A 12,916-nucleotide genomic window follows, 5' to 3' on the forward strand; every position below is an offset into this window, starting at 1 on the left:
CCTCGTGTTTGCCCCCCTGCTGGACCCTGTTTCTGCATACAGCACGGAGTAGCTAGTACTCCGTAGTTCCATGAATATTGCCAAAAGGGCGAGGAACCCACCGCGATCCAGGAGTTTTGCATCATCGCCCACCATGACATCACTGTCGCCGAGGCTGGAATCCGGAAGGCAATCCTCCAGTCATGAGCTTACAAAGGCTGGCCGTATTTCCTCATGCCCCTCCTCGGCCTCGGCCTGTCCCTTCCCTCTTTGTTCGCCCGAGACTATCTAAACCATCTTCATCTACCTCAAACCTTGATAGCCCGGACCCTGACAAACTGGTTGGAGGAGCTATTTAAGCGCTGACTGTGCCCCTCCCTCCTTATCGTATTTTCTCTCCTCCCCCTCCCTCCCTCTTCTGTGCAGCTCTTCTGTTTCCTATCCCACACCCCCCTCCCCCCGCGCGTCTCCCCGTTGTATGGGTGTCGTTCCCCTTCCTATCTGCCATCATGTCTATTAAGCGTGCGCTCTCCAAAATCAAACCTCTCAAAACCAGCGATGAGGACTCAACCGCCTCCGCTCCTGCTTCCACCACCCCCATATCCCCTCGGCGCAGTATTCTCAGCAATTTCTTGCGTGATCGGGACTATGTCTCTTCTTCCGACGATGTATCTGATGACTCCTCCTCCCCGGGCGCCATGAGCAAGAACCAGCAGAAGCGCCTGGCCCGCAAACAGCGCAAGGAACGGTCTCGGCTCAGCGAGGAGCGCCACTCCGAGGAGTCTGACATGCGTCACAAAGAGGAGGTTGCCGATGCTGCCCGCGAGGAGACCATCGAAATGAAGGCGCGCTATGGTCAATTGCCGCTGGTGCAGTCTCGCACACGCTCCCTGGAGGCTCGCACCAACTTCGGCGAGATCTCCGAGGCATTGGTGGGCAAACAGGTGCTCTTCACGGCCCGCCTACATATAATCCGCCGCATGAGTGCCAGGTTGGTTTTCCTGGTTTTTCGCCAGCAGCTCTTTACATTTCAGGGTGTTCTACACGAGGAGCAGGGTGTCAAGTCCATCGCCATGGTTCATTGGGCCGAACATCTGCGGTTGGGCTCCATTGTGCGCGTGCGCGGCACAGTCCAGCGACCCCAGGTGCCCGTGCTGGGCTGTACAATCCATGATGTTGAGCTCTCCATCGATGACCTTCACCTCGTCGTGCGACGCGAGGAGCCTGTCCCCTTCAGCATCTACGAGGCTGAGATCCAGACCGCGGAAGAGGAGCGAATTGAAGGCCGCCGAAGCCACATTCCAGACCGCACCCGGCTGGCTAATCGCCTGCTTGATTTGCGTACTCCGACCTCCCAATCGATCTTTCGCATTCAGTCCGCCGTCAGCAACCTCTTCAGGACTGCCCTAGATGCGCAGGGCTTCATTGAGATCCATACGCCCAAGCTGCAAGGAGCTGCTACAGAGTCTGGCGCCAGTGTATTCCACGTCCAGTACTTTGGCCGCGATGCCTTCTTGGCCCAGAGTCCCCAGCTGGCTAAGCAGATGGCCATCGCTGCTGATTTTGGTCGAGTCTATGAGATTGGCGCTGTTTTCCGCGCGGAAAACTCCAACACACACCGCCATCTGACTGAATATACCGGACTAGACATCGAGATGGCTATTGATGAGCATTATCACGAGATGTTGGACGTGCTGGACGCCGTAATCAAATCCATCCTGGAGGGTGTCTACGGTCGTTTCCGCCGCGAAGTCGAAACTATTAAGCATCAGTTCCCCTCGGATGATGTTGTTTGGCTGGAGAAGACCCCTATCATTCGATTCTCGGACGGCATTAAAATGCTGAACGACTCCGGTTGGCGCGACGAGGACGGGAATCTGTTGCCAGACGACGAGGATCTGCACACCCGCGATGAGATCCGTCTGGGAGAATTGGTCAAGGAGAAGTACAACACCGATTATTACGTTCTGGACAAGTTCCCCGTTAGTGCGCGCCCCTTCTACACCATGCCCGATCCGGACGACGATAGATTCACCAACTCTTTCGACATCTTCGTCCGAGGCCAGGAGATCGTTTCCGGAGGCCAACGAATTCACGACCCTCATATGCTAGAGGACAACATGCGCCGAGTGGGCATTGAGCCGGATACCATGGAAGAATATATGGAAGGCTTCCGGTGGGGAGCGCCACCGCACGCCGGTGCCGGTGTGGGCTTGGAACGCCTGCTGATGCTACTCCTCAAGTTGGGCAACATCCGCCTGGCTTCGCTCTTCCATCGGGACCCCAAGACCTTCCCGGCTAAGCCCACGACCGTGCAGTTGCGACACCCGGAATCGTCTACCATCGAGCCACCGTGGGTGCGAGACAAGAAGGGCACCACCGTACAGGATGAGAGTCAGTTACAGCCCCTTGAGCATCTGATTGCCAACTACGGCGATGCCACATCCACCTCGTGGGGCGATGAACGCTTCAAGATCTGGCGCGACCCCAACACAGGTGCTGCTGTCTCCTATGTGCCGAGCACCAGCGGCTATGTAATCATCCCAGGAAACCCTCTGTGCGATCCTCGGCAGTACCGTCAAATCATCACCCAGTTCCTACAATGGATGCGGCGCGAGACGAAATACAAGCCGGTCTGGCTTCTGTGCTCCCCTGAGGTCGAGAACGTCCTGGGCGAACGATTGGGCTGGCGGACACTGTCCTGCATCGCCGAAGAACGTGTGAACCCCGCTCGCAACATGGCAGCATCGGATGGCGAGATTGCCCGCAAAATCCGGCACGCGGAGGGTGAGGGCGTCAAGATCGTGGCCTTGAGCAAGGGCGAGATGGTATCTGACGAGATCCGCGAAAAGATCGACAAGCGTATCCAAGACTGGCTGAAGAGCCGCAAGGGAACGCAGGTGCATCTGTCAGAGATCCACCCCTGGCGCGACCCTGAGCATCGCTGGTACTTCTACGCGGTCGATAAGGAGGGCACCATCTGTGCCTTTGTAGCCTTGGCCACTCTCGCACCCGTCCATGGCATGCAAATCAAGTACAGTTTTGACTTCCCGGGATCACCCAACGGGGTCATTGAGCAAATCGTTACGCATGCGATCCAGACCGGAGCTGCGGCAGGTGTCAAGTCCTTCACCTTTGGTGCAGGTGCTATGTCCAAGCTCACGCCCGGCCATAACCTGCATGGCGCCCGGATAAAGATGCTGCAGCATACCTATGACACTATGGCCAAGCAGTTCCATCTGGTGCGCAAGAGTGAGTTCCGGGCGAAGCTTGGAGCTGAGGATGATCCGCTCTACATTGCCTATCCGCCGCACGGACTTGGCACCAAGGGCATGAGAGCAGTGCTCCATTTCTTTGAAGATTAATCGTAATATCACCTGCATGATCTACTAATTAGATGGCGTGGTAAATCACTGATTATCCTCTTGAGAGACAGTTGCATTGGGCACATAGATCATGTTCAGGATTTTCCCTGTTGAATATTCCCCCTTTTGTTTGGCTCTGGATGAGTGTTGGCAGTTTTGACTGCTCATGTGTTAATCTTGTCTGTTTGCATTTGCCCATACTAAAATGATAATGATAGATGTAATTTTATTTAACTTCATGTACTAATGAAGCGCTGTGTATATTCCTGGGATTTAAATCATTCATCATAATGGACGACTAGTATATCATACATGATCATCATCTTCTGCCTACTATATACTATACATTATACACAAAACATATCTCATGAGACACCTCCACTCACCTAGATTTCTTACACAAAGGTATTTATGTCCCCTGGAACCCTGGTATGTACCACTTAATTCACCTTTTTCTGCAACTGTTCTCTCTCCCCCTCTTTCTCCCCCTGCTCCGCCATCACATCCACCACTCTGCCCAGCTCCCGCACCACCCATCCCCCCACCAAAGCGGCCACTCCACCCACAACAACCACATAGCACGCTGTCGGCACCAAAGACCGCGGGAACACATTCCCCAGAAATGGATCCAGGATTATGTCCGCCGCAACGGGGGGCACGTTGGCCATCAGTCCCGCATCTGTAGAGAAGTAATCTGCCGTCGCGCGGATGCGCAGGAATAGCACCGAGTCGGCGACTGGTGCGCTGTCGGACGGTCCGGATATATGGGCGTTGTCAAGGTCCGGCGTTGCGGTGATGAGTCGTGTAGAGGAGTATTTTGTGATGGATGTGAGGAGGATGGGGTCTGAGAGGGCATGCGGTAGAGTGTGGGTTGTTAGAATGAATGTTGTTGGTTGCTGTGTAGGGTGAATTTGAGTTAGTGGGATGCTGTTAGGTGGTTGAAAGAGGGGGAAGGGGGGGAAGTGACATACAGTCGCTAACCAGCATATTCGCACCTCGTAGCGCCGTCCTGGTGTGAGATTCTCGAGGAAGTACCAGGAGTCAGTCCCTAGGGTGTCCGGGGTCGGGAAGGAGGCGTTTAGGGATGTGCGAAGGATGGGCTGGGAGGGGGAGAGCCGGGCGAGTCCGAGGTCGTCGATTGGGGGATGAGGTGTCGGGATGGTGCTGGGAGGGGGACCCAGGAAGATGGTTTTTTCGACATTGGCGGCCGCGAGGGTTGCAAAGAGGAGAAGCAAGAGGGGAGCGGCGAGGGGGAGGAAGCAGGTGGGTAGGAGGTGGTGGAGAGGCATTACTGGTGGCTTTGGTTCGATTCCGTCGTAGATTATAGGTCGTGGTGTGGAGGGCGTCGTCCGTTTTTATATAAGCATCATTGGGTATATCGTCGATCCGGCGCTGGATCGGGGGTTGAATAATGTTAGAGCTGCCGATACCATTGGGACCATTGGGATTGCTTGAGAAAAAGGAACTCACCTGGAGCTTTGACCCGAGGATCTACCTATATCTGGGCTCTGGACAGAGGGTGCTCCGACAGCTTTAGAGTTCTCGGTTGGGTATGGTCGTTAGATTGGAAGAGAGAGGAAGCAACTCTGTCCATATCTGTACTCAGGATGGGGCAAGAGCTGGGAGTTAGCGATGCAATTGGAGTCAAAGCAATGACCGCATCTCCGCCCTGCCGCTGGAGATCTTCAATCCGGATGATGCTCGGCGATCTTTCGTCATCCCGGCACCCTTCGCACGTGATTAGGACCCCGGCCGGCATCCCGATGACTCAGCCGTTCACCGCCGGGTAGGCAGCAGCCAATCAGGGGGCGGGCAACCCAACGCGACCCAACGGACGGATCAACCACGCCGGCTGGGTTGGGTTGACAGCGCATGAAAGACCACAACAAATCGAGTCGACCCGATTCTTGTGTCTGTCCTGCTCCTCCATTGTCACTAAACCACCAGTTCCCCAGGGTTCGTTTCCTTCCCTCCCCCCCCCCGTTTCCCCCAATTTCCCACCTGTTCTCTCTCCCCTTGAACCCTCCTCCCTCCTCTTCCTCAATCAGGTCCTTTCCCTTCCCCCTTTCGTGCCCTGTGCTGTGGTGGCCCGTTAGGTTACTGACTTTACCCCTGAAACATCCGTACAGATCGTCCTTGGGTATTTTAATTTTTCCCTCTGTCCACATTCCACACCCACCTCACCATCCATCCTTCGACATCTGAAACCCGTCAATTCAACCCGCCAAAATGAGAGAAGTTATTAGTTTGAACGGTGTGTGCCCGGTGCTTTGTCTAGCTGGTTGATTTTTCGCGTGGTCACTAATGTTTCCCTTCCCCCCTCACAGTTGGCCAGGCTGGTTGCCAAATCGCCAACTCTTGCTGGGAGGTACGCTTAGGAATGGGGAGATCGACCCCTCCTTTCCCTGAGACAAATTTACAAAATCGAGATGGGCGTAGACGTGTGAAGAAACATGACAGGTGGGCTGACTCTGTTGTTTGTTTGTTTAGCTCTACTGCCTCGAGCACGGTATCCAGGTAAGATTGGCCACGCCATCAATCGACGTTGCCTTGCATCCTTCTTCGGCGAACAGTTCCACTGATCTCTTCCCTGATAATAGGCCGATGGTTACTTGACCGAGGAGCGCAAGAAGGATGACCCCGACCATGGCTTCAGCACTTTCTTCTCCGAGACTGGTATGTTTAGCCAACTTTCCCGGCATCCCCCTCTCCTTTCGCCCGCCCCTCTAACAGGCAATGCTGCTATATAGGCCAGGGCAAATACGTTCCCCGTACCATCTACGCTGATCTTGAGCCCAATGTCGTCGATGAGGTCCGTACCGGTACCTACCGCAGTCTTTTCCACCCTGAGAACATGATCACCGGCAAGGAGGATGCCTCGAACAACTACGCCCGTGGTCACTACACCGTCGGCAAGGAGATGATTGATCAGGTTCTCGACAAGGTTCGTCGTGTTGCCGACAACTGCGCTGGTCTCCAGGGTTTCCTTGTGTTCCACTCTTTCGGTGGTGGTACCGGTTCCGGTTTCGGTGCTCTCCTGATGGAGCGTCTCTCCGTCGACTACGGCAAGAAGTCCAAGCTGGAGTTCTGCGTCTACCCTGCTCCCCAGAACGCCACCTCCGTTGTTGAGCCCTACAACTCCATTCTGACCACCCACACCACCCTCGAGCACTCCGACTGCAGCTTCATGGTCGACAACGAGGCTATTTACGACATTTGCCGCCGCAACCTCGGCATTGAGCGCCCCAGCTACGAGAACCTCAACCGCCTGATCGCCCAGGTTGTCTCGTCCATTACCGCCTCTCTTCGTTTTGACGGTTCCCTCAACGTGGACCTGAACGAGTTCCAGACTAACTTGGTCCCCTACCCCCGTATCCACTTCCCTCTCGTTGCCTACGCCCCCGTCATCTCCGCAGACAAGGCCTCCCACGAGTCCAACTCTGTCAACGAGATCACCATGTCCTGCTTCGAGCCCAACAACCAGATGGTCAAGTGTGATCCCCGCAACGGCAAGTACATGGCCACTTGCCTGCTCTACCGTGGTGATGTCGTCCCCAAGGAGACCCACGCTGCCGTCGCTACCCTCAAGACCAAGCGTACCATCCAGTTCGTCGACTGGTGCCCCACTGGCTTCAAGATCGGTATCTGCTACCAGCCTCCCCAGCAGGTGCCCAACGGCGACCTCGCCAACCTCAAGCGCGCTGTGTAAGTTTCCCTTAAATGACACAACCTCCTGCACACTACAGGCAAGAAGCTGACTGAGTGCTAGCTGCATGCTTTCCAACACCACGGCCATCTCCGAGGCCTGGTCCGCTCTTGACCACAAGTTCGATCTCATGTACTCTAAGCGTGCCTTCGTCCACTGGTACGTTGGTGAGGGTATGGAGGAAGGTGAATTCTCCGAGGCCCGTGAGGACCTGGCTGCCCTCGAGCGTGACTACGAGGAGGTCGCCAGCGACTCCCTGGAGGAGGAAGTTGAGGCTGAATACTAGATCTGACCCTGTCCTGGGCCGGAGTCCGGAGGATGGTCCGGCGGGGCTGTCCGCTTGGCTACCGCGGCTGCTCCTGATCGTTTCCGAGTTGTTATGTTGGGGACCGGCGTTGGCCAAGGTTATACCATACGCGCTGCGGGACTCTGGCTGCATGCAAATAGGAGAGAGAAGATTGGCTCCGTAGTACAGACTATGTTTCTTTTTGTCTGAGTATATTTTTAATATCCCTGAAGCAGCGATGAATTTACCCGCTCGTTCACATGCAGCAGTTTGGCGCCCTAAGAGATGTTGTAATTTACGTTTTGCCAGTTCCAACCGAAGGTGTTTTGATCCGATAAAGTTTGTCTCGTTGACTATGGTTCCAGGTGCCTACCTAGCAAGTAAGTAGATGTGCTGTGAGCATGCCTTCCCCACGTGGGCGGGCTATGGCTGCTCGTATTAATATTTGTTCCTGCTCCTTAGGAGATCACTACAGAGGTAAATACATAATTGAGAATGATCTTCGGTCGGGATTCTGGGAGACGGAAGCTCGTTGCGCCACCTCATCCGTAACCGGTTAAGAGTACTAATCGTAACCCCCAACTAAATGCATGCTGCCCCATCGTCGAGGGAAAGATGGGAGGAGCGATGTAAGTAAGAGGTGGCTGCCCGGTCCGTTGGTGGAGGACGGGCGGACTGACGTCGGTGCCGGGGGAGGCTGACCGCCCGGGGCAGCAGCAGCCGCAGGAACCAACCAACCTGCCACTCTCCCCCTCTGCCGCCCGCCGCCGCCGCCGCTGTGCTGTGCTGCTCTCAGCTCACTGCTGCTGGTCGCAAGTCCCCCAGGTTACCTAGTACTACCTACCTACCTACCTACCTACCTACCTACCTACCACCTGCCCCCTTCTCCCTAATTTAATTGACTTCCCCCGCCCCATCTTAAATTCCTGACTCGTCGGGTCTTCTTCCTCTTCCATCCATCTGGGGCCTTCCTTCTCTTCCTCGTGGTTTGCTGGGAACCCTTCTTCCCCTCCCCCCATTTTCTCACCCCCCTCAGAAGAGCTGCTGCCGCCTTGGCCATACATGCCCGTGGTGTCTTCCACCCGAGTCCACGGCCGTTCGTCGCTCTATTCCCTCGATATTTTTTGAACGCAATCCAGCGCACACTGCTTTTACGGAAGGGAGGCCAGCTCCTCTCGAGCTCTAACAATGGCTGATAACGGTGCGTCTTCTTCCCCGTACAATGGCCCGCCCGAGCTCTCAGGGGACAACGGCCCAACCCGGTCCATATGACGATGGTGCAGCGGAACTGACGGATATTCTCGATCTTCCCATGCAGCACGAAACCCCAATCTCAACCTAACCCCTGAAGAAAAACGGGCCTTCTACCAACTCTTTCAGGCGGCCGATACCACCAACCTCGGCGTCATTACCGGCGAGGTCGCTGTTCCTTTCTTTGAGAAGACCCATCTAGCCCCGGAAACACTCGGCTTGGTATGTCGATGCCTACAACCTCCGGAGAGGGCCCTTCCGCACTCGCGTTATGAAGGACTGGCTAATTGTTTTGGGGGGCTTTCTTATAGATATGGCAAATCGCGGACAGGGAAAATCGAGGTCTCCTGACCCCTTCTGGCTTTGGGGTCGTTCTGCGGTTGATTGGACACGCCCAAGCGGGTCGCGCACCGACTGAGGAGTTGGCTTATCAAGGTAAGTGCTTTAAAGGGGCTATCCATAGGTCCCCTTCGAGGAGAGTGGGAACAAACAAAATATGTGCTGACATTATCGCCGTTCTAGCTGGACCGTTGCCTAGATTCGATGGTATTGTAATTGATGCTTCCCCTGCTCCGCGTGAAGCAGGCACCACCAGTCCTACACCAGCTGCGGGTGCGCCTATTCGTGTTCCTCCCCTGAATCCCGAGGATGTGAACAAGTTTGTGTCGCTCTTCGAGAAATCGGATGTGTCAAAAAGCGGGGTTCTCTCAGGTATGCATGCCCCTCCCGTCAACCTGGGGATGGATAATATGACATGAGTGCCGTAGCTAATGCGCTTTTGGTCACAGGTGAAACTTCCAAGCAGATCTTTGAACGTGCGAGGTTACCGAACGAGGTTCTCGGTCGAATCTGGAACTTGGCGGATACAAGACAACAGGGCGCTCTTGATGCAACGGAATTTGTCATTGCGATGCATCTCCTGACTTCCTACAAGTCGGGCGTGATGCGGGGAATTCCTCAGACCCTGCCCCCTGGTCTATATGATGCCGCGGCACGCAGAGGTCCCATCCGCGCGTCTGTAGGCTCGCGACAGGGTCTTGATGTCCCTCCAGTGCCTGCAATCCCGAAGCAATTCACTGGACCCCAGCGCACCCAGAGTCCGATCAGCAGACAGGCTTTTGGATCTCCTCTTTCCGCCCAGTCAACTGGCAGCGATTGGCTTGTGACGCCTCAAGAAAAGGCCATGTTTGACAACATATTTGCAACCGTGGATACGGCTAAGGCAGGATCAATCAGTGGTGACCAGGCCGTCTCGTTCTTTATGGGTGCGCAGCTGCCTGAGGAGACGCTGGCCCAGATCTGGGATCTCGCAGATATAGATGCGGATGGGCAGTTGACAAAGGATGAATTCGCCGTTGCCATGTACCTGGTTCGCCTAACGCGCAGCGGGAAGGAAGCGATGCCCCAAACACTGCCCCCTGCTTTGATTCCCCCGAGCATGCGCCGCCCTGGATCTGCACACTTCGGCCCAGCAGCTCCTGCTCCCGCCCAAGTGGCACCGCCTGCCCCAATCCCCGCGCCACCCTCTGCTGCAGATGATTTATTTGGTCTTGATGCGCTTTCCGCACCAGTATCCGGTGTACCGGCAGCTCCTTCCCAGTTTCCACAATCTACGGGGGGCTCGAACGCTGCTTTCCAGATGCCTAGTTCCCCGGGGTCCAGAGCGTCTCCTCAAACTGCATCAACAACCTTTAAACCCTTTGTGCCGACCTCCTCTTTTGGTCAGAGCTTGCACCCTCAGGTAACGGGCGCTTCAGCTGGTGTCCCGCCAGCAGTTCGCTCTCCCCCACCGCCAGCGGATGACCTTCTCGGAGACAACGATCCCGAAGAATCGAAAAAGTTGACCCAGGAGACCACTGAGCTCGCCAACCTGTCCAATCAGATCGGTTCGCTGGCCACTGAGATGCAGAACGTTCAGACCAAACGAACCTCTGCCGAGCATGATTTGTCCCAAACCTCACAGCAGAAGCGGGACTTTGAGACTCGTCTTGCCCAAGCTCGGGCGATGTATGAGCAAGAAGTCAAGAATTTCAAGGCTCTTGAAGAACGACGCAATGCTTCGAGAGCTGAGACCAACAGGTTGCAGCAGGAATTTGCGTTGCTCGATGGAAGCAGGCAAGATTTGCAAAACCAGTATAATCAGGTTTCAGCTGCGCTCAGTGCTGATCAGCAGGAGAACTTGAGCTTGAAGGAAAAGATCCGCCAAGCAAATGCCGCCGTTGCCCAGCTCAAGCCAGCCCTGGAGAAGGCACGCTCAGATGCACGGCAACAGAAAGGCATGGTTGCTATCAACAAGAAACAACTTGCAACTGTGGAGGGGGAGCATGAAAAGATCCAAGAGGAGATTAAAGCTCTCTCGGAGGAGCACCCAAGAGAGCTTGAAGAAAGTGTACCTGTCCCGGGTGACTTCGCCGCTGTTACAAGCCCAGCTGAATCAACAACAAGTCAAAACACCAATCCGTTCTTCAAACGCACGGCTACCGGCTCTAGTGACAACAATGCGTTGTCACCCCAGATCTCAAACGACCAGCAGCGCGCCTTTGATAGCCTGTTTGGTCCTTCATTTGCGTCGCCAGTGGCCGCTACGCCCCCGCCAGCAGTGTCTTTCCGGGCGGAATCCCTGCCAACTTCTGGAGTGCCTACACCTTCTGTGTCTCCTCCACCAGCTTCCGGGTTTGCACTAGAGCCCCCGGCTCCGGCTCAGTCCAGACAATTGACACCAAGCGTACTGCCTTTGGGCGAGTCCCATTCGGCAACTTCTTCGACCATGGTCTCGCCACCGGGCAGTAGATTCGGTGGTCAGGACACAGCTAGTCTTGGAACCACTTCCCAAACAGCGGGTAGCGAATGGGTAGACCCTTCATCTGGGGAGCTCGCACAGCCTGCAACATCCCCCTTCGACGAGATCGAAGAATCCAACCAACGGTTTCCTGAAGTCCCTGTCATTGCTGGCCAAGCCACAGGAGATGCTGCATCGCCTTCCGGTGATGACAAGCTTGCAGAAAGCAAGGATCTCAGCTTTGATGAGCTGTTCGGTGGCCCTGCGCACAAGCGGTCCCAGTCACAGAAAGAAAATGACTTCGAAGAGGCCTTTGCTGCTATGAAGAATGGACCTGGAGCCACTAAGTCTAACGGACCATCGCCCCCTGCTGAGTCAGAGTTCCCACCAATTCGCGAACTCGATGATGACGACGATGACGATGACAGCACCGATAATGAAGCCACGATGGGTTTTGATGATAACTTCACCCCCGCATTTCCACCTCAGAGCCAAGTAGCAGCGGCGCCAAAGCCTGACTCCCTTGAGCCCTCCCAATTGGCAGCATTTCCAACTCCTACTTCAAGCGAGCCTCCAGCCGCGGAGTCGCAATTGAGCCCCCCAAACTATGAGGAAACCGTTGGAAAGCAGGAGCCAGGAAGCATGCCGCCTGAGTTCAATGGGCTGTTGCCGAGCCGCGAAGACCCGACAGCTGCTCCAGATGCCCCTCATTCGGTGGATTCCAGCACAGGAGAGCCGATAGTAGGTGGAGAGGTACAGCACAATGACTCAACTACTCCCAGTGGTGGAAAAACCAGTGGCCCTGATTTCGAAGCCGCTTTCGCAGGCCTCAACCTAGCGCCAGCGAACGAGGCTGATGATGATGAGGAGGAGGAGGACGACTTTGAAACCGCTGTCAATTCGAAAAACAACGTGGACTTTGATTTCTCTTTCGACAACCCGTCGGCACAAAAGATCTCAAACAACGCGGATGGCAATGCTGCCTCGGAATTTTTCAACTTCGACAAGAACGTGAGCTCTTCACCTCCTGGCTCTGCCACACTACCCTCAGATTCCAATGCCAAATCACAGACCCATGACTGGGAGGCATTGTTTGCGCCTCTTGACAATGCGGGTGCTGCAGCCAGTGGAACCAATGGGGTGAGCAACCCTGCTGAACTTGCACCCTCTGCAGGAAACAGCAAAGCACCCGGATGGGCTCTTCAGACAGGCACCGAAGACGACCAGATCCTTCAACGGCTAACTGGCATGGGCTTCCCCAGAGATGAATCCCTTGATGCCCTTGAGAAGTTCGACTACAACCTCGACAAGGTATGACATTACAAACCTTCCGAGAATATATATTCATAGGCTGATGTTTTGAATAGGCAGTGGACTACCTGACTTCGAAGTCTTGATGCGCAATTATCTCCTCTTCCACCCCAGTGCACATAGTTTATCTTCAATTAGCCATCCACTCGCTCCGAATATTTTCCTTTCCACTAATTCACTTCACCTCATGTCCTCTCTCTTTTATTTCCTTACTCTATGTCCGATCCAACTTGCATGTT

General features: G+C 55.0%; 4 protein-coding genes across 4 annotated transcripts; 3 read left to right on the forward strand and 1 right to left on the reverse strand.

Annotated features, from left to right (window-relative positions):
• Positions 1–10: 10 nt before the first annotated feature.
• On the forward strand, positions 11–3,640 carry erdS (aspartyl-tRNA synthetase, cytoplasmic). Its single transcript, XM_025542816.1, has one exon. The coding sequence runs from the start codon at positions 489–491 to the stop codon at positions 3,342–3,344; it is 2,856 nt and encodes a 951-aa protein (XP_025401102.1). The 5' UTR covers positions 11–488; the 3' UTR covers positions 3,345–3,640.
• BO70DRAFT_333453 (uncharacterized protein) lies at positions 3,637–5,013 on the reverse strand. Its single transcript, XM_025540978.1, has 3 exons — positions 4,815–5,013; positions 4,316–4,736; positions 3,637–4,240 (listed from the first exon to the last, which is right to left on the reverse strand). Exons 2-3 carry the CDS (start codon positions 4,631–4,633, stop codon positions 3,785–3,787), a joined length of 774 nt encoding a protein of 257 aa, XP_025401103.1. The 5' UTR covers positions 4,634–4,736; positions 4,815–5,013; the 3' UTR covers positions 3,637–3,784.
• Positions 5,014–5,228: 215 nt separating this feature from the next.
• Positions 5,229–7,670, forward strand: BO70DRAFT_360583 (tubulin alpha chain). The gene is made up of 7 exons (XM_025542817.1): positions 5,229–5,300; positions 5,474–5,598; positions 5,672–5,712; positions 5,835–5,861; positions 5,945–6,020; positions 6,095–7,049; positions 7,114–7,670. Exons 2-7 carry the CDS (start codon positions 5,574–5,576, stop codon positions 7,334–7,336), a joined length of 1,347 nt encoding a protein of 448 aa, XP_025401104.1. The 5' UTR covers positions 5,229–5,300; positions 5,474–5,573; the 3' UTR covers positions 7,337–7,670.
• An 854-nt stretch (positions 7,671–8,524) lies between these two features.
• BO70DRAFT_369917 (EF hand domain protein) lies at positions 8,525–12,683 on the forward strand (the record flags this gene model as incomplete). The annotated part of the gene is made up of 5 exons (XM_025544710.1): positions 8,525–8,537; positions 8,655–8,809; positions 8,899–9,022; positions 9,110–9,298; positions 9,376–12,683. 5 exons carry the CDS (start codon positions 8,525–8,527, stop codon positions 12,681–12,683), a joined length of 3,789 nt encoding a protein of 1,262 aa, XP_025401105.1.
• Between the last annotated feature and the right edge of the window lie 233 nt (positions 12,684–12,916).

This window comes from Aspergillus heteromorphus (assembly GCF_003184545.1).
Source record: "Aspergillus heteromorphus CBS 117.55 chromosome Unknown BO70scaffold_7, whole genome shotgun sequence".
NCBI lineage: Eukaryota > Fungi > Ascomycota > Eurotiomycetes > Eurotiales > Aspergillaceae > Aspergillus > Aspergillus heteromorphus.

Excerpts from the sequence above, each read along its gene's own strand:
- erdS (XM_025542816.1), top strand. The coding sequence starts at position 489 with ATGTCTATTAAGCGTGCGCTCTCCAAAATCAAACCTCTCAAAACCAGC.
- BO70DRAFT_333453 (XM_025540978.1), bottom strand. The coding sequence starts at position 4,633 with ATGCCTCTCCACCACCTCCTACCCACCTGCTTCCTCCCCCTCGCCGCT. Across the intron at positions 4,241-4,315 it reads GAATATGCTGGTTAGCGACT|CAACCAACAACATTCATTCT; the intron begins GTATGTCACTTC and ends CACCCTACACAG.
- BO70DRAFT_360583 (XM_025542817.1), top strand. The coding sequence starts at position 5,574 with ATGAGAGAAGTTATTAGTTTGAACG. Across the intron at positions 6,021-6,094 it reads CACTTTCTTCTCCGAGACTG|GCCAGGGCAAATACGTTCCC; the intron begins GTATGTTTAGCC and ends GCTGCTATATAG. Across the intron at positions 7,050-7,113 it reads GCCAACCTCAAGCGCGCTGT|CTGCATGCTTTCCAACACCA; the intron begins GTAAGTTTCCCT and ends ACTGAGTGCTAG.